General features: G+C 36.2%; 1 protein-coding gene across 5 annotated transcripts; it reads left to right on the top strand.

The window, feature by feature from the left end:
* The first annotated feature begins 264 nt into the window (after positions 1-264).
* IQUB (IQ motif and ubiquitin domain containing) lies at positions 265-25,565 on the top strand. Of its 5 annotated transcripts, XM_052790475.1 has the most exons (12): positions 265-442; positions 747-1,240; positions 2,496-2,657; positions 2,763-2,938; positions 3,181-3,336; positions 5,528-5,738; positions 9,722-9,897; positions 14,842-15,012; positions 16,445-16,621; positions 18,231-18,479; positions 22,360-22,545; positions 24,786-25,565. In XM_052790475.1, the coding sequence occupies exons 2-12, from the start codon at positions 781-783 to the stop codon at positions 24,951-24,953; spliced, it is 2,292 nt and encodes a 763-aa protein (XP_052646435.1). In that variant the 5' UTR covers positions 265-442; positions 747-780; the 3' UTR covers positions 24,954-25,565. The 5 variants fall into 5 exon arrangements, with proteins under 5 accessions (XP_052646435.1, XP_052646434.1, XP_052646436.1 ...); XM_052790474.1 differs by having other exon boundaries at positions 265-1,240; XM_052790476.1 differs by lacking the exon at positions 16,445-16,621 and having other exon boundaries at positions 265-1,240.
* Positions 25,566-26,071: the final 506 nt, after the last annotated feature.

The raw sequence follows: 26,071 nt of genomic DNA, 5'->3' as shown, positions 1-26,071 counted from the left end.
AGCCCGGAAGCGGCCGCGACGGAGAGCCGTCCGGGGCGGGAGCCGTGGGGGGAAAGTAACGGAGGCGGGGCCGGGTAGGGGGGTGCTGGGCGGGGCGGGGGAGCCCCAGCCGTGCTCCGGCCCGCGGTGCCAAGGGTCGCTGTCCCCGGGCTGCGCGGCGGGAGGCCCGGCCCGGCTCGGCCGGGCCCGGCGGGTGGTGCCTGCGCGCCGCCCGCCGTCACGTGCCGGGGGCCGGGTGGGCGTCAGGGGGCGCGTGGCGGCCCAAGGGCCCCGGCGTGGCGGCGGCCGCCCAGACGGGCGCTCGGTAGGGAACGGGCGGTTCGCCTGGCTCCTGCCGGCAGCTTCTTCCTCTTTGTCTGGGGCTTCGGGTTTTTTTCATGAATACGGGATTTGGCCTCTTCCGGCCCACGTCATTTCAGCGGCAGCGCGGAAAACCTTAACGGTGTGCTGTCTCTGGGTGACGCTGCTCTGTAAAGTCTTGTTACAGACATACACAGGTGTATGTAAAGAAAGAATTATGCTGAGCACCTGCTGGCAATGCTATGGAGTATTGTGTTTGTTAAACACCCGTGAGAAAACGTTAAGTGTTTTGCGTTGGGTGAAAGCGAAGACCTCATGCTACTCTAAATAGGCTCTTCGGGAATAGATACAGAAAAAGCTTTTCAGGATATTAAGTCACCCATATGTTTGGTAGTAGAAATGCACTAGCATGCCGTTTTAAATAGATACTGTGATTATTCTTGCAGAAAGGTTAAAAATGTGCAACCGATACTTTAGGAAATGGAAGATACATCGGACAGTTGCTTTGGAGTTGTTACAGTAGAAGGGTCAGGTGCAGAGCAGCCATCTGCATCCTCAGAAAGAAGAGCAGTCGGAGAGGCCAAGAACGCAGACCCAGCAGAGAAGCCTCTGCTTTCAGACGCTACAGGTACTGCACAGTCAGAGGAGGGCTGCGAGCAGCAGTCTTCTCTGGAGCAGTCAGCTCTGAAGGAACAGGAGCAGTCAAGTTTAGCACGGTGGCAATTACCCAGCGAAGGACTAGGCAATCAAGAAGTGATTGGAACTAATGAGCAAGATGTATTTGAGCCAGATGCCCCATTCAGCGCATCATCTGAGAGCACATCTCCTGTTACCAATGAGAATTATTCTACTTCACTTGAATTAAGAAATTCAGAAAGGGAAGAACAAACATCTCAAAACTCAGTACTGTCAGAGAATACGGCAAGTGGGACAGTAACAGGTAAAGAAGTTACTAAAATGTTGTACATTAAGGCTTTAAAGAGGGTTTTTTTTTTTTTCTTCAACTTGATTATGGCTTCTTGCACCCCCTACACCCTCATTCTGTTCATGTTTGCTGGTTTTTGGTCTTGAAGTGGCTTTTTAAATTCTCATATAAAACATGCTTGAAAAGCTGAGGAATGTATTCTTTATCTCAAGTTGTAGTAGCAATTTACAGACTAACATGGGATTTTATAGTGATCTTCATTTCCACAAACGTGCGTGAGTATGTACATGTGCTTTGTACATGCATTTGAAAAACAGCAGTGCATAATTCACATGAGTACATGGGCTACTATCAGTTAGACTAGAACATAGCAATCGCGTTACTATTTTATGTCTCTTAGATTCCCCTGTAACTTACCTGCCACCCTTCCGTTATGCATGCCTTTCTCCTGCAGTCCCCGAAACACTCCATTTCCTGCACTTGATCCTCTCCATTCTGGGTGTCCTGTGTTACTTCCTCTTCCCAGCTCAGTGCCCCGTTTTCTTAGGTCTTCAGAGGAGAAGGTAGCACATCCTATTCAGCAGGTGAGCACGGTAAGTGACCCTTTGGAGCATGGATCTGCTGACGGCTTTCCTCTTGGCTGGACTGCATTCAGGTGCTCTCATTCTGAGTAGCTGGCGATCGCTTCCTAGGAAGGGCACTGTACCAAAGCCAGACAGACTCTTATCTCTAAATCGAAAGGAACTAATTTCTGGAGCTTTGAGTTAAGTAGATCTGGTTCAGAATATAGTCTTTGAATAAACCCCACATCATGTATTGTGTGAAAGACAACAGTGATTCAGCTGTTGTATGCTTAGATCAGGTCTAAATTGGAGCAAGTTTAGGTAATATTTTTCAATAAAAGTTCACTGTATAAATGGGTAACTTTGATGTAAAATTACGCATTTGCAAATAAGACGTTTACTTACTGTAACTTTTTAAAAATTGTAGTGTGAATGACGTGACAATATTACATTGGATATCTCTTTAAAAAGTGTATGATAATACTGTTTTAGCTTTCAAGTAGACTGTCTTTGGAGCTCAAAAATCTATGATTATTCTGTGTTGCAGTGTTTCAATAAAATCATCTCAGGGTAAACTTGAGTTATTTTATTTATTTGTTTTGAGAATCATAGAATCATAGAATTATAGGATGGTTTAGGTTGGAAGGAACCTTAAAGATCATCTAGTTCCAAGATGAATTAGGAATTAATTTTGGTTTTATTTTTAGGAAGCATGATTGAGGATGATGAAGCTCTGAGGAGGACTAGGACTAACTTTGATGAAACTATCCAGTCTGAGAAGTTATGTCTTGATCCGGAACATTTTCCTGGGAAAGCAGTTCAACAGGATTACCACATGCCTGATGTCATAACTGTCAGAGTACAAACAGGTAAATGCTGTTTTAAAATGTGTATCAATATATATAATTGTGCTCTAATCTCAATCTGTTACTAAAAGAAACAATTTTTCTATCTTGGAACTTCCATTTTAACAGATTCTGATGCATTCCAAGATGTAGTTGTAAAAATTGAAAGATCTACCTATCATAAACCATTTCTGGGTGGATTTAAGAACAGGATAACAGGAGTGGAATTTCATAACGCAGGATCACAAACCGTACCCAAAAAACGACCTGACAAAGGAATTCAATTATTTTGTAGGGGAACACAGGTAATGGCTTTGTAGTGTCTTTTTAGAATGTTGGTTTTGCCAAACAGAATAGAATGTTGATACGATTATTTCCAATAGGAAACAGGAGGAGGTAGATGAGAACTAAGTGGTCAATTGGAAGTGCTTAGTGGGTGAATATCGTTAGTCTTTTGATTTTTTTGTTATAAATAGCTAATTTTGCCACTTACTGTAATGAGGAAAAAAAATCTTTGTTATAATCTGACATGCATTTTTTTCCCCAGACGGTTTTTGAAAAAAATAAGCTACAACAAACAAAAAATACAACATCAACACAGATGACTAAAATTGGCCTGTATATGTCAAACATGACTGACAAACTAATAAGTCCTGGGAAGTATCTTACAGCAGAAGAATACCATAAACGTAGACTTGAAGCAGTAAGTCCTCATCTGTTTGAAACTGTATCTGTAAAGCAAAGTATTACGAAGGTTATTGGAATATTTAATGAGTGTTCAGGGTGTTCAAAGAGTGAATTTAACAGTCAACTGCAAAATGTCTGCTTAATCTTCACATTTTGTAATCTTTCAGATGTGGGGGAAGCGTGTGTCTGCTCATTTATGATATTGGTGTTTTTAATGACATTGGAGACCTTGTGGTTTCTTAAATATTAAGAATAGTGATTTTACTGGTTTCTGTCTTACAGTGACATCTAAGTTTCCATATAGAGCCTTAGGGATTAAAATAGGCTTGTCCGTATGGCATTCTTATGATCTCTCTAGAAGGACAAAGCTATGGACTCGATATAAGGAAGAAATTTTTTATGCTGAGGGTGGTGGAACACTGGCACGGGTTGCCCAGAGAGGTGGTGGTTGCCCCATCCCTGGAAACATTCAAGGTCAGGTTGGAGAGGGTTCTGAGCAGCCTGATCTAGTGAAAGATGTCCCTGCTCATTGCAGGGGCTTGGACTAGGTGACCCTTAAAGGTCCTTTCCACCCTCTATGATTCTATGATTTTGTGATTCTACATGCTTAATGTATGGTCTCCAATGGATAGAGTATTGGGTTAGGATTTAAGAGACCTGCATTCAGCTTATGGTTTTTGTGGTTTTCGTGTTTGTTTATTTGTTTTAACAGACCTGACAGGTTACCTTTGGCATACTGTTTTGTTTTGGATTGTGTTCAAGTTCCTGCTTTGACATTAAGGTATATCCTGGCTGTTCAAACACATGCAATGGGCCTGTGGAGTTTTTTGGTGCGCTGAGTCGCCTCATGCAGGCAATTCTGATGACAGTTTCTGTTTAGTCATCGTGCAGAGGATGCCATTTAGGCATTCCAAATTGCTTTTTGAAAACCACGTATTCAGTGACTGCACGCCTAACTTAAGTATACCCAACATCATGTTAGGCGGGGCACTGCTTTGTAAATGGTGGCGTTATTAATTTGATTGCTTAAAATAGACAGTCTGAATCTAACTAAATTGAGAAACAGTTGGTTCCCCACGTGTCCAAGTAGGATAATTGTATTGACATGGTTAGCAAGATGCTTTGAAATCTTCTGGGTAGAAGTTTTCTGTAAGAACTTCTTATTTGGATAGTATCAGCTGACAGCAATAAGCATATTGTAGAAGTGGAACCCAAACAGGTAGCCATTTCCTCAGGACTGCCGGTATGTTTTACTCTGATCGTTACTGCCGCTTACTGAAATCTGTAATGTATCTGTAGGTAATCTATAATGCACAGTAGAGAAACGTAAGTTTGGTGTTGGTTCAAGCTGATGGATTCACACAGTGCACTGTAGTTCCATACTGAAATACTAGCTGAAGACATAATCAAGAGAAATGTTAGGTTAAGATATATCTAGAGACAGTATAACTGTATTAGTGTGGTTTTTTGTTTGATAGCCTTCAACGCTGAACAATGCTAATTAGCTCATGGTATTGACCTGGCTAAACTGCTTGTGGTGCAAGTGCTAACTCAGCTGGCAGAAGCTCAGGCTTGTGCGTTGTGCTCCCTTAGCTTAGTATGGACATTTCCCTAGTCTTTAATGGCCACAGCTTTGGAAGGTGGATTTTTTAATTTTTTTTTTTTTTTTAAGTTCTGTTGTAACAGCATTGGTAATTCCACTTTCATTATTTGCTTACCAATAAAGTGCAGTTGATTCCGTGTGTATGTGTGTTGATTTTTGTACTTAGTAATTTAAAAGAAATTTTGCAAATATAGTGTCTAGATTGGGAATTTAGACACATATAAATGGATAGTAAAATGAGGACTTTTGCCCACGAAGCTGAAGAGAAAGGAATAAAAAACCCAAATACATGGCAAAAGGCATTTTTTTAAGGCAGAATTTGAAAAATAGATTTTGTAATTGCAGTTTATTCTTCAACTTGATTATTTGAACCTAGTTTCTCCACTGTACTCGTTGATTAAACTCCTGCAGTTACCTAAATAAGTAAGCATACTATTGTTTAGACTAATAGTACATGACTGTTTTTGTAACATTTAAATTAGTTTGAGTACAAGACAAATCTTATAAAATGTAGTTAAGTAGCTAGAAAAAATAACAGTTAAGAAAAAAATATTATGCTGTATTGTTTTAAATTCATGATTCTTTGGTATTGTGTCACATATAGGTAATAGTATTACAGATGTATTTCCGTCGTTGGCATGCTATAAATGTAGTGCAGAATCTGAGGGAAGGAAAGAGGTTAAGGCTGGCATGGGAGGCACAAGAAGAGTTACGCAGAAAAAAAGAGAAAGAAGAAAAACTCAGAAAGGAGCATGAACGAAGACTGAACCCTAAAACAAATGACGACTTTGAGCTGCTGTACTATGCTTTAGAACGTAAGTTTTTTCTTAAAGGGATACTCTTAAATCAGCAAAAGAGTACACACAGTTTGTTTAAAACAAATGGTTTTGATGTATTTCTATAGAATCTTACTTGATTTTTTTGACTTACAGTGGAGTTTCTTTCATTTTGAAATAATTATTTGACTTTCATATATTTCTAGAAGCAGAAGAGGCCTTGACACTGTGCAAGCACTGTTTAGCAGTAACTAAAACATCCCTATGTTATCAACACTGTTTCCAGCACCGATCCAAAACATAGCCCCATACTAGCTGCTAAGAAGAAAATTAACTCTATCCCAGCCAAAACCAGCACACCTTTTCAGGAAATATTCAGCTTGTAGAATAATGCTGTTTGGTTGTTTTTTTTTTTTCATTAATCTCTGAAGTTAAGGTCAGCTAGAGGAACGGGAACTGTTGTTTTTGGATCAGAGTTACTTTAATCTTTTTACTTTACGTTTAGGATGCTGAAAATATTACCGTGAAGAAATTACTATTAAGATCCATCATTCATCATTTAATATATTTTTTATAATGGATTAAATTTTTACCCAGAATTTTACAATATATGACCGAAGTTATTCCTTTTGTCCTAGCCTTCTTCTCCTTGTGCTTTTTCTCCTTTCTAATTTATTCTATGTTTCACAAAACTGTGTGGTCAAAATGTTAAAACTCTGTTAGGAGTCCTACAGGGCATCCTGAAAGACTTTCTTTTCCTGTTGGAATGGATGATGTCTAATATGGGCAAGCACCTCTAAACTTTCCTGGAAAAATAAGGTGAATGCTGCAGGTAATTGACATAACTTACAGGAGAATAATGTTGCAAATGTAACAAAAAACCTAGCTTATGTCCTTTTGGAAAATAAAAAAAAAAATAGAAAGCAGTGGACTTGTACCAGCATATAATGAAACTGCAAGAGTTCTTTTTAAAATGTCTCCTTTTAAGCAAGATGCTTGCATTGTGACTTGTAACAACTCATATGTTATCTAAGGCTACAGTGTTTGCTTGTGGTATAAGTCTTCGGCAGTTAGGACATTACCGTCCCTATAGCAGAACTGGCCTAGTGGATTACCTGCTTCGTTACAAAGCCACCTGACCTGCCTTAAGCCATCCTAGCTATTTCTTCCGTGGTAAACTGAGCATAAATTTGGTGGCTTGTGTTATTCATAGAGCTTAGGGTCATGATTCAAGAATTCCCAGGTTATATACTAATCTTTTAATACTTTGTGTGACATTGAACAAATCGCTTTGAGTGTATAAATGACTTACAAATATTGTTGTTTGTGACAAATGTAAAAATTATTACTGTTCTTAAACTTTAGTATTTTGGGAATGGTGTCTTCATGAGATTTGTGGTTTGTTGGGGGTAGTTTCTCCTGCTGCCCTTTTTCTTCATAGTTAGCTTTTCTCTTCACAAGAATCAAACCCTTTTAAAGGTGTGTCTGACTAGGTAATTAAAAGCCAAGGTACTCAATCATTTTTTTTCCTCTCCACTTATGGCAGGTGCTACTATTTGGTATCTGATATCCTGCAATTTTTTCTTTAAAAAACTGCTTCCTAGCTAATGTGCTATCAAATGTATGATCTGCTTTTTTTTTTTTTTAAAGTGTGATGAGTCTTATTTGCAACAGAAACAACAAAGCTGAGTTAAAGTTGTGAATGAGTGTTGATATTCCCAGTATTTTTAGATTTAAAATTTATGGTTATATAAGTGTCTCTTTTGCTTAATTTAGTGTCATTGGACTTACAAATAATAAACCTTTTGGCTTTGCATGTTGAGGAATTTAATATCTAGGCAACCTGAAAAAATATGTGCCACTTCAAAACTGGAACAGAACAAACTCCAGTATTTGAAATGTCTTTTTAACATTTTGCTAAAAATAGTGGTCTGGCATCAATCTTTTTGTTTTTGTTTACCCATGTCGACTAGTTGCTTGTCTACATGGAGACTTGCGGTCATGCTCTTTATTTTAATAGAGCTTAATGGTTCTAGGAAGTTTTTTTTTTTCTACCTGCATCTGAAACTACTTTTACATTCTTATAGTGTCAACAGTCTACACAAGCTAAATCATTGTGACAGTAATAGAATGAGAATATTGTCCTCTAGAGATCTGTGAAGGTTACTGCTGCTGATCACGACAGGGGGATACTATTACAGGGTCAGCCAGTACAAGCAATTCCTGTTGGTACAAAAACTTGCCTGTTGACTGTATGGTGCAAATAAGATGTATCTATATATGCAGTGTGTCTGCATATAGAGACATTGATTATTTATTTAAAAAGCATGAGCTACATTTCATCTTATAAAAACTGGAATCAAAATTATAATGAGTAAAATCTCTTTAGAACAGATAATCTAAGAGGAATGTTTTTAACTTGATTGAATGTATATAGTGGATCAGGAGGTGAGTATTGATGATAACTGAGAGCTGCTTCATTTTAGGTAAGCATGAAGTTACTTACTGTATTAGCTCTACCTTTGAAGTTGCTGCCCCCTTCAGGCATATAAAGCTTCATGTAAATTAATTCTGTACAGTGCTTTTGCTGAAATGGCTTTATTTAAAAATATATCTTTGGATACTCAGAACTTGTCAGACAGCTGTCATATTAATACGAAAGCTTGGAGAGCCTTAAGAAAATGAATTGAAATATTTTAAAATGGAAAACATAAGGTATTGTAGATAAGCAAGCCACAGGCAGAAAATAAACCTTCCTTCTTTCCCTCCTCCTGCCTCTAATCTTACCTGATATGTGATGTTATAGGTTTTTTCAGTAAGTGTGCATCACTTATTGGATTGTTTTCTTTGTGTTGGGTTTTGCTTTTGCATAACTGTTCTGGAACAATAGCAACACTTAGAGATACTATTCAGGAATGTTGAAGTGTTGGATCATATAACATTCCCTAAAAAACTCCAGATGTATTTGAAATGGAACAGAGTCTTCAGAAAAGCCAAGAATTGTTACAATGTATGCAAAAGAAAACGCTATTCAGTAAACACAGTTTGATTTTACTAACAGATTTCTGTAAGGGCATATGGTCTGTGTATCGGCACTTATAGTAAAAAAATGAGTACTACTAAGTAAACCATGAGAGAGACATATGTATATACATCTGTATGTTTCTGTCGTTAAGTAGTCTAACTTACAAGTGCAGCAGGTACCTGTGGTTTGGTGATTTGCCTCTAAAGAGTCAGAAGGCCAGATTCTTATACAGCGTGTACTGGTTCACGTGCTGCGGTCATTATTATCTTGTGGTTTGCATACCACTTCCACTGTTCTGATGTAGAAGAGGAAAGGGAGAGTAAAGCAATGACTGTCTAATTATTAATGTGCATCCATCTGCCTTAGATGGCGAAAGATGATACCACTCAAATATCCAGTGTAAGACCTGGAGTGCTAAATGTGACTGTCAGTCAAGTTTTAGCTCAGTTTTGGAGGACTTCAAGCTTCTTTATGTTTTACTCATTCAGGGAGAAGTAGTAATGTTCTCGGCACTGAGTACTAGTGGTACCACAGTAAGATGCTGTCCTTAATTTGTTGAGATGATCTCCATGGTTTCTTTTCTTGTGACTTTGATGAGCAATTGTTTAAAAATTTCCTATTGCTCATACCTTTTGGAGCTGTTTGAGCCTCAAACAGTTATTTTAGATGCAAAATTGTGAAGAAATTTCATCACACATTTCCACAGGAGCTAAATTCTTTTTCTCACATAGAGCTCCATTTTATCCTAACCCATCTTTGAGTTTGGCAGTTTGGAATTGATGTACGCACGCTTACTCTCACAGAACATCTGTATAATTTACATTCATTCCTGGGCCATTTTGCATGTATTGAAAATATGCGTAACAATCAGTTCCCTAACATAGAAACTGGCTTTTAATGAATATTGAAAATTAATTATGTTATTTCTTAAATATGAAAGTCAAAGTTTCACTGGAAAACATCTTGTATAAAATACACAAAATATTTGTATCTGTAGTATGGAGGCAGGAGGAGACCGAACGGATTAACAGAACTCTTACTGGAGCTGAAAGAAAGGCAGCATTTTGTGGTCTTCTGGAACAAGAAGCACAGCTGATTGCTTCCATTGGGAGACACAAACTAAATGCAGATGAGGAGAATCAACAAAAAGCAATACTGCACTTTCTGCATAAGGTCAGTGATGTAATTTTAGGCTGAACATAAAGAATACCAAAGTACGGGAACAGAAAAGACATCTGCAGACTACCTGCCAAAAGTAACTTTTATAGCTTTAACAGTTAATCACATGAATGCTAATGTTATAAATATCTAAATTATCTAGTTGTTTGTGTCAATACAACTCAGTAAATTTCTATTTCCAAGCTAAGAATTTCCTAGCTCTGTCACCGATTGAAGGACTAACAGTGCATCATTAAGACTGTTAACTAACTGTGTCTATGGTAAATCTCAAGTGTGTATATATAATATAAAAAAATGGCACTGAATGGATTAATTTTGTATTATGTAACTATTCTGCATAAAGAACATGATTCTGATGGCACTGTTAACAGCATTAAAGGCTCAAATTCTAACAATTCAGAATGGTTAATTTGAGGTTATAAAGCATCAGGATATTGCATATCATTCTATAGTTTGTATGGTGCATTACAGTGATGTAGGAATTCATGCATGAAACTATGCTCTTTCCTAATTTGTTTTTGAAACTTTAAAAATCTACCTATTAGCTTCTTTTTCAGAAATACTCAGTTTCACTAATCAACGCTAATGACTAAGTGATTTTCCCTCTGGTATGTTCTGTTCATTGTTCTCTAGTGAAAAGTTTGCTGTTGCATTTAAACTTAAATGCAAACATCTAAACAAGTATTTGCAAAATTAAACTTTAAGCCTGCAGAATAGATTAAATTAAACTTTAAGCCTGCAGAATAGATTAATTGATTCCCCCCCCCCTTCTCTCAGAAACATTCCTTCAGGAACTAGATTTATAATTTCTTTTCCCCATTGAGCACAGGCCTCTGGTCATCATATGTCTGTCTTTAAAGAAAGCATTTATTCTGTTTTTATGTACAGGATAGAAACACAGTAGAGCTTTGACTGATTCTTATACTGAACTCGGTTATTAATTCCTAGTTTCAGTTGTGTTAGAACTTTAACTTGAGATTTTATTCTTGTATAATCTTGGGGATGGAATTTTACACAATGTACTTCAGGCTTTCATCTATAAAACAAAGATGAGAATTCATTCATACACAAAGGTGATTTAGAATGGCATTAGATTCAATGGCACCTTAATGTAAAATACAAAAAAAAGCCCTTTTTAGGTAGATGTCCCAGCAATCCATCCCCTCAGAAAAAACATATTTTATTTTCTGGCTGTTTTCATAGTATGTGACATAATTATGAAAAGAAATACTGCAATGGAAATAGTTTTTTTTTAATTATCTTTTTTTTTTTTGACTTTTTAGTGCTCAAAAGTAAAAATGGCAGTTTTGTCCAAAAGAGACTTTTTTTCATTCTTTTTATTACTTACTGACAAAATCTATTACCTTTATTCATTATGAACAAATCACTTATCTGAAAAGTTGGTGGAACTGTTACCAAGTTTATTGCTCTGATGTGATTGTATTCTCTGTTACTGCTTTCAAGAGTGCAAAACCCCAGAAAGCTAAATATTTAGGAATGATATCAAAACCTTGAATCATTTCTATGTTAAATGTTTGCTTCTACTATTTACAATCTATTCTGTTATCTTCTCAGAAAAAGAAGCCTTGAACAGTTGAAGCAAATCTATTTCTCTCTTAACTGAGTCTCTATTTTTCCTTTAAAGATTGCTTTCCAATGTCCTACCGTAGATAGATTACTTCCAGTATATATTCTCACAAGTTGTACAGCTTTCTTACATCTAGGAATCAGAAGCAAAATGTTCTTCAGCACCAGAATTCTTAGTGACAATAGATGTTTGGGGATTCAGGAGACACATGAGAGACAAGAGATGCTCTCTCTTTCCAAACAGTGGACATGTTTCTGAAGCACTTACTACTAATTTATTTATTCATTTTTAAAATGTAGAAATCATGTTTTTCATTGAAGAGCCTGGTTTCTTTTTAATTTGAAAATCTAGTGAGCTTCTGAACTACTGCAACTTTTTCTTTTTATGTTCTTTTATCATGTCAGCTGTAGGGTTTTGAGTGTTGTTCTAAACTGTTGACATGGATAGCACCCTAAATCAGAGGTAAAGAAAGTAACAATTTCTGCATTTCTTATAAAATAATTTTAGAAATCTCAAAATTAAATGGATGGTTTATGACTGTAACAGTGCAATTTAAACACTTTAAACAGTAGTATGAAATTTATTGTTGGAGTGCTAGATTATAGATTACTCAGTTATTTGTTGAACTTTGAGCTGATAATGTTAATCTGGACACTTGCCAGTTAAAGTTGAAATAACACCTTTCACATCTGAAGACTGCAGGCATTTCACTTTGCTGCAGTAGCCAATGTGATATGAAACTTGCTTCTCCATGGAAACCTTTGTTCCCTTTGCTACTTTAAGCATGTACCTCCTCATGCATGTGTGCTTTTACAGTGGTTGCTGCTGGTTATGTGTGCACTACATTCTAGGGTGTTCTTTTTTACACTGAGCTCATTCTTCTTCAGCATGTGTATTTTGAAGAGGAAGTACTTGATTAAGCTTTTATAGAGCAATCATATTTTCTTAAAGGAATTTGTGTAAATATGAACTATCACTCAGTTCATATCTTTCGTGCTTTGTTCTATTTCTGCACCCATCCTATGGATTTTTTTTTTTTTTTTTTTTTTTTTACTTACCTTTTTCTCTCTGTATCTGTGGTGGTGTGTTTCTCTCCTCAGGTGCTTTTTTCTGCTTTCACGCATTGGCAGCAGAGTGCAGTTATAGTAGTCTTGCTCTCTGAAGTAATACAGATAACAGGATTATTGTAAATTCTACAGCACTGCCAGCAGACTAAAAGGCAAGAAAAAACTGGCAAAAAAAAGTTTTAGTTTTCTCGCATCAATCTTGAATACATGAAAATAGTCTTGAAATCCGAGAGCTTGCAATTCTTTCTGAAATACTGGAAATCTTCATATTGATGAGACCTCTGTTTTTTTGGTTGGGTTTTTTTTGTTGTTTTTTTTTTTTTTTTAGTAAAAAGCTGCATAATTTCTTTCTTTTTAAATTATTTTATTTTATATAATACCCAGTTATGATGAGGTAGTAAGAAAAACTGTGGAAGTTACAGATATGATGCCTTGCTTTGAGTAATTTAGATGTTTCCATAATATAGTTGGTCTGTGTTAAGGGTCATTTGCAGAGTGGCATACCAAGACTGCTAATTCATATATGTGTTGTTGCAAATTTATCAGAAGAACCTATTTTTTATAACCATTTCCTAGGGTAAACTCTGCCTATTGACTCTCCCTAGCATAAGCAAATGACCTTTCTGTCTTAGTGATTTCATTGAAGAGAATCAAATGTAGGTACTGAATTAACTATTCTGCAGAAACCAGTGATTTTTGCCAGCCTACTATACAAAGGAGTTAGAGCATGATATAGCTTCTAAGTTGGTGGGGGTTTTTTTGTTGTTTGCTCAGTTTGGGGTTTTGTTGTTTGTTTGTTTGGGTTTTTTTAGAATTTCTAGTGCTGTACAAAGATAGTGAAACAAAGTGATGAAGTTACAGTAGAATCCTCCCTTTTTATGACAGAGAAAATCACCTCTTTCTAGTTTTGCAGAAGTTCATAGATTTCACTAAGGAATTAAGAGTTTTATTTTTTTACTAATGTCTGGTTTTGCTGTTGCATCTCTTAATCAGGTTTGGCTCTGAATTGTGACCTCTGATTAACAATACCTCCTTTAATTAGAGTTCCACCTCCACTGATATTGTAATTAAATGTCAGTTATTCAGTGTTAAATCCTTTTTTCAATTATTTTCTTTCTTTTTCTTACCTAACCTTATAATTTTTTTTATTTAAAAGTGAGGAAAGCTGTATTTTGATTGTGGTGGTGACTAATCATATCTGTTCTAACTGTCTAATATTCATGGTATTTTTATGACTTATCACCATAGCAAGCCTGTGTATTTGGTCAAAATAATGACTATGTCAATGCTGGGGTCATATCCAGAAAACTACTAGGCTTGTGAATGCTGCATGGAGTGTTGCTGTACTTCACTTGCACTGAGACTGCAAAGTGAGGTTCACAAGTGTTTGTGAACACTCAAGTTCCAAATACAGTGAAAGAGAATAATTAATACACAGAATGAGGTTCCAAATAGCTGTCCCAATTAAGGAAAGGGAGTGGAGTTAGGTAACGATGGGGAGAGGGGTTTGAATACTATCTTCCTATTGGATTTAAGTACCTACCTCCCTATGTAACAGCGTGGTCTGCAACCAAAACCAGTGCTCTTGGAAGAGGAGAATGGTTGGACTTTTCAAATTGAGTGGGACAGCTGACACCATGTAACTTCTCGCTGTCTACAGAAGTTAAAGATGTGCAAAGAGACAACTGAAGTAGTAGGCGTATGGTATGTGGTTGTTAGCAAACAAGAAGCTAGGTCAAGTATCCGATAAGCTATAGACTCATACTTTGCCGTAGTCAGCTTTAACAAAGTCTATGCCTTCTATCCATCTGTATAGCTGGCATAAATAGAACAGTTCCCTGGAGATGTTTTGTACTGCAGTAGTCTCTGAGACCTTAAATTTGCAATCTATACACAGTCAACAGTCCCATTGATTTTTACTGATAGTTTAGAGGGATTTATGACTGCAAGATGAGATACAGAGCAAATGTATTCTAACAGCACTGTCAGTAAATTTGCTTTAAAGAAGTAGAACATATCCCTGTAGGAGAATATTATTTACTTTTAATATACTGTAAGTCAAAATTTTTATGACCTGCAACTTTAAACAAAGTGTGTAATTGAATACTTGCTCTGGTGGAAAAGGTACTGTATAAATATCGACAATAGAATTAGCCTTTTGTATTAGTCAAGCATTAATGTTAAGTCCCTATTTGCTCTGGTGAAACTTGATGTAACATAATGCACTTGTTCAGCTGGTGATCAGATTATAATAGCTCAGAGTTATACAAATTGTTTCTGAAGTGTGCACAACCTAAGAGATGGAAAGTGTATGATGGAAAAGTCACTGAAATGGATACACAGTACACACTCCGTGCCAGAGAACTATTTGAAATCTACCGCAGCATTAGCATGAATGACATCCCAAAAGATGAGAGAATAGATGTGCTCTTAACACTCAGACGTACAGTGAAGGTATGTTTTATTTTTCTATTTATGTTTAGCTTGAAGCTGTACTTCCCAAAGATACAATCACTTAATTATGTTGACACATAAGCAGTGCTGCTTCTGGCAGACAGGTGCCAGGATGATCAGCTGGCAGCAAGAGAAAGCCTAGCGTGCCACCTGGCATGAGAGTGTAATTTACATTCTAGATAGACTCTAAATTCATATTTCACTTTGTGATGTGCACATTTTTCTTCAAGTTGTGTTAGAATTTCAGCCCCATGGTTTTAGACTTTTTTGCACATTAATAGGTAATACAATTTTAGTACAAAGTTTAGCTTAATATTTATAACAACTTGATGAAAACCATGGCAGAGATGTAAGTGGATACTACCATATTGTTTTCCTCAGTTCTTTGGAATGTCTGTTTAGAACCTTACCTCTCTGTTGGTTTGGATTACCAGTTTTGTGGGTGGCAAATACTGATTTTTTTTTTTTTTTTTCTTTTTCCTTTGCCCCTCACTCTCCGCCCCCACTGCTGCTGTCAGTGTTCCCAGTGAATTAGAAGCTGGTTGCATTTCTTTTAGTCTTTCATATTTGTTTTATTTATTTATTTATTCATGTACAAAAAGACTAATACAAGTTTCAAGGTACTTTCAGGATGATGCTGTTGGCATCAAACTAGAATAGAATGCTGCTTCCTGTTTGCTGTTTGCTTTGGTAGTACCAGAATTTGATCTAAAGCCAGTATAGCATTGGGAGCACTGCTGGCTTATGAACTCCTGCCCATCTTAATACAAGTCAATATTGCTATAGTGAACAAATTCTAGAATTTCTGTAAATTAGCACTCTATTTTAGGTGAGAAAACATTGAACTCATTCACCTCTTATCTCTCTCTGGAGAATCTCCTGCTAAGCATTTGAAATATTAAAATGACTAATTTACAAGCATACTCATAAAGTCCTCCATGCCTTTTGTGTAGTGGGTTTTTTGTGGTTTTTGGGGTTTGTTTTGTTTTGTTTTTTTAACTATCTACTGTGTATATACATTACACCTCCTATCATATAGCCAAAGGAAGCTTCTTAGGGAGGTATTTCTTGGGGCTTTTGGAGACTGAAAATCTTGCATGTGTTGTGTGTCTCTGCTTAGCATTTTTTTTAATGCCTCCAGGTTTACAGTTCCTCACAGCTCTGGTATATATACAGGCACCTTAAAGCAGAATCTGTAAGCATTCTCAGTTTTACAGTTCTTTACATTAGTTTTCTTGGAGGTTGTTTGTTTTCCTAAGACACTAAGGGGTTCTTCTATGAACGTGTTCTTAGATGAACATACAGAGAGGTATGAATGATAATTGGCATAGAATCCATAGTTTGCTTTCATATCTGCGTTAGAATTATTTTCTTTGTTTGCTTCCTTATTGTTGTGGAGTTTGTTTTCCTTTTTCTTTGTGTTTTCTTTCAGGAACATGAATGTAAATTAACACAGGACATAGTGGAATTAATTGACAGGGAAGTTGATCTTATGTCGAGAGAGGTGAAAGAATGCAATTTAGAAGGACTGAGGAAAAGAATTTGTACATTATTTCTTCAGTATATTAAAACTCCAAAGTTTAACCCTGAAGTTGCTAGGATACTTAAGGTATTAGTCCTATTTTGCAGTCTGACATAGTGGCCATCGAAATAAGGATGGTGGAGAAGGGGAATGGAAAACAATGAAAGCTTTTTTATCTTACATTTTGCTGTAGAATTGCTGGAGGAGTTCCTCAAGAAGTAAAATGTAGCAAGTACACAGGCTTCACACAAATAAGCTTATATATTCATATAGGAAGCATTGGGCATAGACATGGATATAAGAACCTGACAAGTGGCTGGTAGCACCAGAGCACCCAGGAACTCTATGTATGAAATAAAAAATCTAAGAATTATGAATAGTAGATCTTATGGGATGGTAACAGTAAAATGTAATAGCAAATGGGGAACCAATAGGAAGAGCAATTATCTTTTTTCCACTGGACAAGGGGCAGCATCCCATGCATCCAGAAAGGAAAAACATTGCCATGGGATGTCTAAGGAGCTTGCACCTAAGCAAGAGCTGTTATGAGCTTCTGTTGTACAACCAGTTGCTACTTCATGAGAAGAAGATACATCTAGGAAGTGGAGAAAGTGGTAGACACCTCTAAAGTTGTGTGATTGTTTTTCTTTTCTGACCACAGATTACAATTAAAATAGGATTCACTGTCGTGTGTTGCTGCTTTAGGCAGCAACATGTATATTCTGCATCTGTCAGAACAGGATTCCTATTACAGTGGTTGATGGTATCTCAGGAGTAGAGAATCTGTCAGTAAATGTTGGTCAGATTTAGAACCAGCTAACAGTTATTTTACACTAGGTTAATGAACAGGGTTACCTAGATGTGTCATAGCAGAGACTGGGGGTGGGAGATCTTTGTCTTCTGTAGCTTTTGGTTAACTGTACCTCAAGTTGAAGGGTGAATTGCACCTATATTTGTATTTGAATCTTGTAACCTTTTGTAGACCATAAAAAAGATGGCAGTTCATCAACAAAGTGACCAAATCCTCAGGGTACTTTGAAAAAAGGCAGGTGACCGCAATAAGTAGCTGGATTATCAGACTGCTCAAACCACCCAAGTATAGACTTGGGCCCTCCTGCACAAACTACGTTATATTCTTTCCAGAACCCATGAGGCAGTATGAGGATGAGGAGGTCATTAGCAAGTTTAGTTTATTATCTTCCCCTATATTGTTTTTTGGACATGTGGCTCTGATGATTTTATATTCTTATGCCAAAATATTAATATGCCCATAATCTCAGAGGTTTATCTTTGACATAAAGGGTAGATTCTTTATGGAAAATTAAATGCAGAAGAATTAGTTTCTGTTTTCTCTGTGTTTGTCATCTTTCCAGAATGGCTGACCATCTGCATACATAGAAGTGCCAGCAAGAGCACTGGAGCATAATGTCTAGTATCTTCATATAGCTTAAGAAAGAATTGACTGATTTATATAACTGATTTTAACAAGTACAGTAAGAAAGTACAATGGCTTTTGGTCTTCTATTTAAAAAAAAAACAAAAACCCTATTGCATATGTTAAAATAAAAATTACTAGCTTTTACATATTAGAATACTTGCATGAATGTACATAAAATGTATTCCGACAGAGTTAGTGTGACACACAAGTAATACAAAGATACTTTGTGGTAAAATAACTTTTTTTTAAATCTTTTAGGTTCCACCAGATCCCTTAAAGCTTTATAAAAATGTTAACTTCTGTCATAGTTGTGGAAATCACTTACCATCTACTGAGTTTCCTGTTCCTGCTAATTCCCGCACCATTGGCAGATGTCTCTTGTGTTGCAAGCTTGATAATGAGGCTCGGCAACGAGAAGGATTCTTGAAGTACAAACTTATACTAGAAAATCTCAGAAAGTCTGAAGCTGATTATCAGGATGATGCTAAAATTGTTTTCTTAGTTCAGGTACTGTCTGAAAGAGCATCGCTAACAATGGAAACCAGTGGCTTTGGCTATAATTTTTCTTTTATTATGTGTATGTCATTGACAGGTTGAGGAATAAATAGGCTAAAAGCTACAAAAACTTCTGCCTGTGGTACAGGATGTTCCATACCGTAATGAAGAAGCACTTAAGCTCTTGACATAAAGCTGTACTTTCAAAAGTGGTTACAAGCTATACGTTAAAAGAAGGCAGAAGTCTAGCTGACAGGTCAAAGAATCAGATGATCCAAATTCTTCTGGTTCTGCTACAGCCGTCCGGTTGCTTAAAGATACTAGCATCATCTGTAAAGTAACAATAATGTTTTTGTGATTACAATATTGTTCAAAACATAATGCTACTAAAACATTTTAAGCCCCATTATTTGGACTGTTTTAGTAATACAACTAAATTGTTTTGTATTCTCAGAAGGAAAAAAATGAAGGAGCTAAGGTTTTGACATTTCTGTTGTATGTCAGTAGAATATCTGTATAGTTGGAAACTTTAGTGTTTTGCATTTATTAGGAGAGAGATTCACTAAATATTTTAATTTGCTAAATTTTTTACCATCATATGTAATCATCTGTAATCTTCTGCAATATTACTAAGTAGCTAATGTTTCTTAATAATCATTAGTAGAACAACTCAGTTCAAAGAACTTCTTCCCTCTGTCTTCAGCAAATTCTCTCTTTTAGTTGTTATTACTTATTTTTGTCAACAAAAGAATTTGACATCAAATATTCACTGCGAAAGTTTTAAATCTGAGGTAACTGCAAAGTGTTATCTATTGAAAATATTGAACAGCTGAGATTTATTTGAACTTTCTGAGATTTAGTAATAAAAATCTCTACAGCATCAACATTAATAGAATAGTTTTTAAACTGCATTTTCAGTATGTCTGAAACAACAACCAAGCAAACAAAAGCCAATCATCAGTATCCCACTGCTACCAAAACAAGCCATGCTGTGGTTTAGCACTTTGCCAATAGCTGCTGCCAAAAGGAAGACTGGGATTCTTTAATTATCATACCTGTGTTAAGAAATATTATTGAAGAGCTTGGATTTTGTAGATGTTGTTTGTCCATATTGGTTTTCACTTAAGCTGAAAAGTTTTTTGTTTGTGTCTAACTTAGTTTATCTTAATATGTAAACATCCTCCAAAATCTTTTGGACCTCTCTCACATCACATCACTTGTGGTGGCTGGTGGCCATTGATGCACTGAAACATGACTGCTTCTTAACTGCTGACACCAAAAGCCCTCATTTGCCATTCTGTTTGTAGTTGTACCAATGCAACATCTCTAGATGTGGTGTCATTTTCATCCAAATTAACTTCTTTTCTTTAGAGTTGTAAATATCTGAACAAAAGAGGTTTGTATCTTAAATCACTAATTTCCTTGGGTTTTTTTCCTAACATTTCCTTAAATTATTAAATTTTTTCTGAGCTACTTGCTTTTATTCCCTTCCCCTCCCAACAACCGCCTGTCCCCTTCTGCACTTAAATCTAGAAAACAGCTCTAAGGCATCTAGAAATTACTTGGGTGCAACCAAAAGTCTTTTGCAGCTGCTATGACAGCTTCATTCATTGCCCAGTGCAGTACCATTACTGGCTCTGATTGTATTGTCTGCGGACAGATGCAAGACCTTTGTGATAAAAGATTTTTCTTCAGATCTCTTGCATAGTGATTCTGTGTTTGGATTGATCACCTATATGAATGCTGCTAAGGTTTAAAAGGCAAAAAGCAGTTGGTGACAGTTATGGTAGCTCCAGTAGGTTCTGCATACTGCAGCTAAAGACCTTTTTCATATCAAAATGAACTAGTTCAGCAAATATGTCAAGTCCTGAGGCTGCCTTTTATTCTTTCAGAGGGTTTAACTATGCCATACTCCTTAGAATCAATGGTACATACAATGGCTTTGATTTTCCTTGATAAGCAACATCCCAATGGCAATGTCGTATTCATCTGAAGTTACAAATACACTTAACTCCTTTATCGTTTTGCTGCCTACCCTTGTTTTCCAATCTTACCTGCTGAGCATTCAGTGATACTTGCTCCCAACCTGTCAGATGACAGTACTTGAAGGCCATTTTTGTTTCTTTTGAGCACAGAACAAATGGGGGGTGGGGAGCATAATTTGAAATTAATTAACTGTAAAATTTCACAGCAAAATGCGTGCCTACCTTTAGAAAGTGCAGAAGAAGTCTCTTAAATCAAAGCCTTCCCCATAACCTGAGAAGTTCTAACATAGAACAAGATTTTGCCTATTTTTCAGGCAGGAAAAAAATTCTAATCCAGGAAAAAGGAAGAGTCAAATTATGGATCTGTTTTACATGGATCCTTATATGCCTCAGTATAGATTTTTGCAAGTTCTGGTAACTTTTGAGATGTGTGGCTTAGCACAAAAGTAGTAGTACTTGCTAATATGTCTGCCTGGAAATTTCAGGCTTCTAAGAAGAAGATACAGAAGTTATTTGAAATCTTGTGAAAAGGAGGAAATACTGAAAACAGAAGCTAATTAGTGAAACCTAATAAAGGAGGTCCTGTAGGACCAGATTTAAGACCAGATGTAGGACCAGTTCTATGTTCTTGGAATCAGTAGGCACAGTTTTTTTACCAGTGGAGGTTCTAAGCCCAGCTTTTATCTTACATTTTCCCTGGCAAGAATTTACATGGGCTCCTGGATTTTGGAAACAAGATAAATGAGAATACATGAGGCTACATTTCACTAAAGCACTGTGTTGGTATAGTTTCATTCATCCTTTGTCAGGAATTTAATAAGTAACATGTAAACACCATTATTTAATTAATTAAGCCAAGATTTCTTTTTAGGGGATGATTCTTCTTCAAATGGCTAGCTTGGAGGAAAACCTATTTAAAAGTCTGTTGTTTACAGACTCCTGTAGATAAAAATCTTCTAATAATTTTCCATGACTAATACAGAGAAGAATTAATGGAGAGTGACAGAAAAACTTGCCAAAGTCCAGTGGTAACTGCTGTCCCAATTATTTTTTTTCTTTCATTCAAGGGCTGTGTTTATCAAGATTTAGTAGTGATTTCAGATGGCTAGTAATAAATTAAACAAATTAAGATTGACATAAATTAACCTTAGATATACGTTAAAAGTACATTTAAAGGCCTTTCTGTACTAGAGAACCTTTACAAACAGACCTTCTATTATTTTTGTTAATATTGTAGCATAGCTACCTGATCTTATAATCTCATTTGGTACAAAATTTGGTACTCTATCATGAGCACAATAAAGTCTCCATTTGTCAACAGCAAAGTGAGGGGAAGAAAGCAAAGCAGGCGGTGATTTGGGGTCTGTCACAGCTGGGAGTTTTTCTTGTCCTAATTTCCCACATTTTCCAGGCCAGATTATTCTGATTATATGTAAAGTTTAAGTAATTTAGTAGTGTAATAACTCATTTATCAAATAACATTAATTCTGAATCCAAGAATGAAATGGGGAAGTCATCTCAGTAATGACAGAGGTGGATTATTGTTATTAACCAAAAAGGTCTGAACAGGCTTAAGCATTCTATATGAGAAAAGACATGAGATTTAAGAAGCTTTATAAGAGCAGTTAAGCAATCAGGATGTCAACAGAAGATATGAATTGCCATTGGCAGAGACAATCAAAGTAAGAATATAATATTTTAGAGATGATACAAGAAAAATGCAGTTAATTGCCACACCATGCTAAAGGAAGATGTGTATGTCTAGATGTTTTTTTAACAAAGTGATTATATGCCATGCAGAGAAAAATTTTTTACTCAAAGCTTTGTTTGGATTCTTATATGCTTACAGTGTTTTTGTTGTAAAATGAAACGTGCTTCTTCCTGCTTAACTCTGTTTTCTGTTTCAGCATCAAGATCTACAGTATATGATAGAGAACATATGGGGCTGTCAGTCAGCTCTCAGTGCCTGCAGTGACCTCTATGATTTGGTTATGGTCAGATGGGATAAGCACCATGAGTGGTCTCCGTGGAACACTATTCTCCTCACTAAAGATGAGGCAGTTGCACATCTTAAGCTGTGTAACCTTCAGAAGGTAAAATTTGATGGGCTTAATTTTTTGCAATATTTATGTTCTGTTTTAATAGAATCCTGCGACTACTGATGTTTGGCCAAATTTAGTCCTTACGCTCATCCGTGTTTAAATTGGCCCATTGTGACTATTTAAATGATTGCATCTGTACTATTAAATAAAACAGGCATTACTCCAGAGGGCAGCTGGCATGTACAACTCACATCCATGTACCTGAACTCTGTCTTGCCCTGATTCTTCCTTCCAAAATGCAAGAAGCTAAGTGGCCTCATCCATGCTGCCACCTGACACCAATGCCATGCCTATGCTCTTCCCTCAGCTGAGATCAGACAAGAGCTGGCCTGGATGAAAAACATACTAAAGACTAACTGTAAATATTATGATAATTGTGTGCCTGTGCTCTTGTATGTACTTTGGCCTCATTAGTTTCTGGCCTTATAATTTTCTCATCAAATAACAGAATGGCTTATTGCCTAGAACTTAACCATTTGTCCTAATAAAATTTGTCTCAATTTACTTTCTTACATAGATGTCATTTAAGTACCCCTGACAATGTAATCTTATAGTTTGCAATTAAGCAATGAAAACATAATTGCTGTTCTGAGTTAAAAAACTTAAGAATTTGTTAAAGAAGTCATTGAAACTATTTTTAGACCACTCGCCCCAAATTCTATATCTAAACATGGTAGTCTGGTAAATATCTCACTCCACTGGACATCATATGGTAGAATATTTAGTTTTCTAAGGCACAGGAGAGTCCTGTGAGCTGTGTTTGTCCTGTAATTAGTAATGGTTTATTAAGCCTTTCACCTCTAGGTTATTGATTTATGTAAATAGTGATCTGAGGTCATTGTTGTGTAGTGTCCCTTTGTTCAGGGTGCTCTTAATTCAATTTCTAACACAGTATGTGTGCATCACAAATGCAAATTCAGCTGTTATGCATTGCCCTTCTTTTTGGAAGTCTTAAGAGTATGTGATAACTAAACTGACAGAGCAAATGAATTGCTCCCTTAATGAAATATTTGCTTTGGGGACGAAGTGTATCAGTCAGGGAATTCTAAAGGTAAAGGACATTCTGTCATCCATGCTATTTTTTGTGTTTGTGCCAAACTTGTGTCTTCAAGCAGACACATGTTTATGTGAGCATTAGCTTTAAAAGGTAAAATCAATTTCAAGCTGGAAATCCCTTTATTGACTCCTCTGTCTCACTTTGAGTCAACAAGGCTGTTCAGGCAGTCTGAATCTAGTAATGCTTCTCTGCATCCATAAATTTCTGTTACTAGCATTATGGCAGGCAAAGATTCTGATTATGCACTTATCTGGTTTAACTTCTGGATGTCACAGCCAAAGAGATGCCATTAACTTGATTAGGTCCAGAGCTTCAGTGGAGGTGGGTGTTAGGCTAGAAGAGCAACAGGTAAGGTATGCAAGCCTACATAAAAATCATAAGGTATTTTCACTTAGCTCTTGCTACAAAAATAGATGCGGACCAGCTATAGTGAGGCATCACCTTTCTCCACTGGTAATGGCCAAAGCTTTGTTTCAAAAAAAAAAAAAAAAAAAAAGTATTTGAAATAAAGAAAATAAGGCAAAACTAGAATGTTGTAAGTTGAATCATTGTTTCTGATTCACTGAAACAAAAAAAGGCCTCTCAAGAATTAATAGCAATTATTCGTAACGATGACTATAGTGATAGCAAAGGGTTTTTTCAACTAAATATTCTGGTTATTTATTGCATCGTCTGAACTACTACTAATCACTAGAAGTTTAGGAAAATGTCACCGCTGAATGCAAAAGCTGACTAAAATGCTGCAAAATTCTTGCTTCCATGATTATTTGTAAATAATCACTCTGATTCATATTGAGGAAATTTCCTATAGTCATCACCTTGCAAATGTTGATATTTAAGCATTGCCCTTTTTTAATTTTCAAAGATAAGTACAAATGTTCTTACCTGAAAAGAAATAAGTTTTATCTTGAATGGATAAAAAAATGCTCAAAGTTTTTCTGTTTTTAAAAGGTGACTAATATTTCACAAGGAGTGGTTAGTAATTTTCACTATTGGGCCATAAGGTAGCAGTATAGAACTACAAAATATTTCATTATGTGTCATATACAAATAAATTGTCTGTCTTAGTTTATTGAAGGGTCACTATTTATACTGCCTAAAATATGAAGCAACATGTAGATTTCTAGAAATTTTAATTGTATTTAATGGTATTTGGATTTTTTTTTCCTTTCAGGCTTATGAAGCGGCATTTATTCACAGAATAAAACATAAGCATATCCGGGCAAAAAACTACTTTGCTCAGATTCCAGCGATGACATCATTTTTGCATAGGAGTGACAATCAGGCTAGTGTAAATGAATTTTTAATAGCTACACCTATTCCTACTGGTACAAAAACATAACTCTTAGGCAAAGTTAACTGAAGTTAACTGAATTATTGATTAATACAATTTCCTTCGTTTTAAAGAAATGTACCTTTTCATCAATATCTTAATTGTATTACATGGATCAAAATAAATTTCTGAGGATAAAATAATTTGATCTTGACCAGTCAATATAACTGCATTTCATGTTTTGTAACCTCATTATTTAAAAAGTAAAATGTTGATGAGCTTTGTAAATTCTAAATTTATAGAGCAATGACTGTCTTTCTGTGTATGCCTGTGTTGCTTGGAACATTCTGTCTGTAGTGTAATATTCCTGTTGGGGGAATTTAGCTAATTCTTTGTCACCTTTTAATTAGAAAAATAATACTACAAACACAGTATTAAATTTATTTCTCTCTTCTTAAGCATATAAGACAGAAAACCCCTCAACCCCTAAATTCCTACAGAACAACAGAATTGATATGCCCTTCCAAATATAGCTGCTTTGCCTTGCAAACATTTGTGCAAAAGAATAACCTTACTTTTTATAGCTCATCTTGATGGTCATAGTGGAACTGCCAGCATGTAATTATTGTATCCAAGATCTTGAAATTATTGTAAATCAGACTTATAATTTGAAATACACAATGCAGACTGTTTGGAACTTTTTTTATTTTTTGAGGAGCTTGTGATATTTAAAGTAGAAGTCAATTCTCTCCGTAAACTTATTTAGTTATGTTTATGTTTGATTATAATTACAGAGAAAAATATGATATGGTGTACATTCAGTGAAGTCCTACAGAAAGTTGCGAAGTTCTGCTTGAAACCTCTATTCTAGATGTGTTTTTGACCCAGGACAAAGCCTTTTGCTCTGACAAATACAACTGTCTAGGAAAAAGCAGTAGTATTTACAAACAGAAATGAGCATATATCTGGCAGCAAACAGCTGGAAGCTGGATTGACAACCTCAGCAGAACATGAACTGTAGAACCAGTACCTGACTGACCAGTGCATTCTAACATCACTCCATTGATTTTACCATTAAATTCAGTTTCTGGATTTTAGTTCAGTTCTGAACCAATTGTAGAATTGCAGCACATGAGCATTCCAGTTGACTTATGTGCTTTCCATGATCTGAGCCTTAAGACAGGAAT

Source organism: Harpia harpyja, chromosome 6 (genome assembly GCF_026419915.1).
Source record: "Harpia harpyja isolate bHarHar1 chromosome 6, bHarHar1 primary haplotype, whole genome shotgun sequence".
Lineage (NCBI taxonomy): Eukaryota > Metazoa > Chordata > Aves > Accipitriformes > Accipitridae > Harpia > Harpia harpyja.
This window is presented reverse-complemented; position numbering and strand designations above follow the sequence as displayed.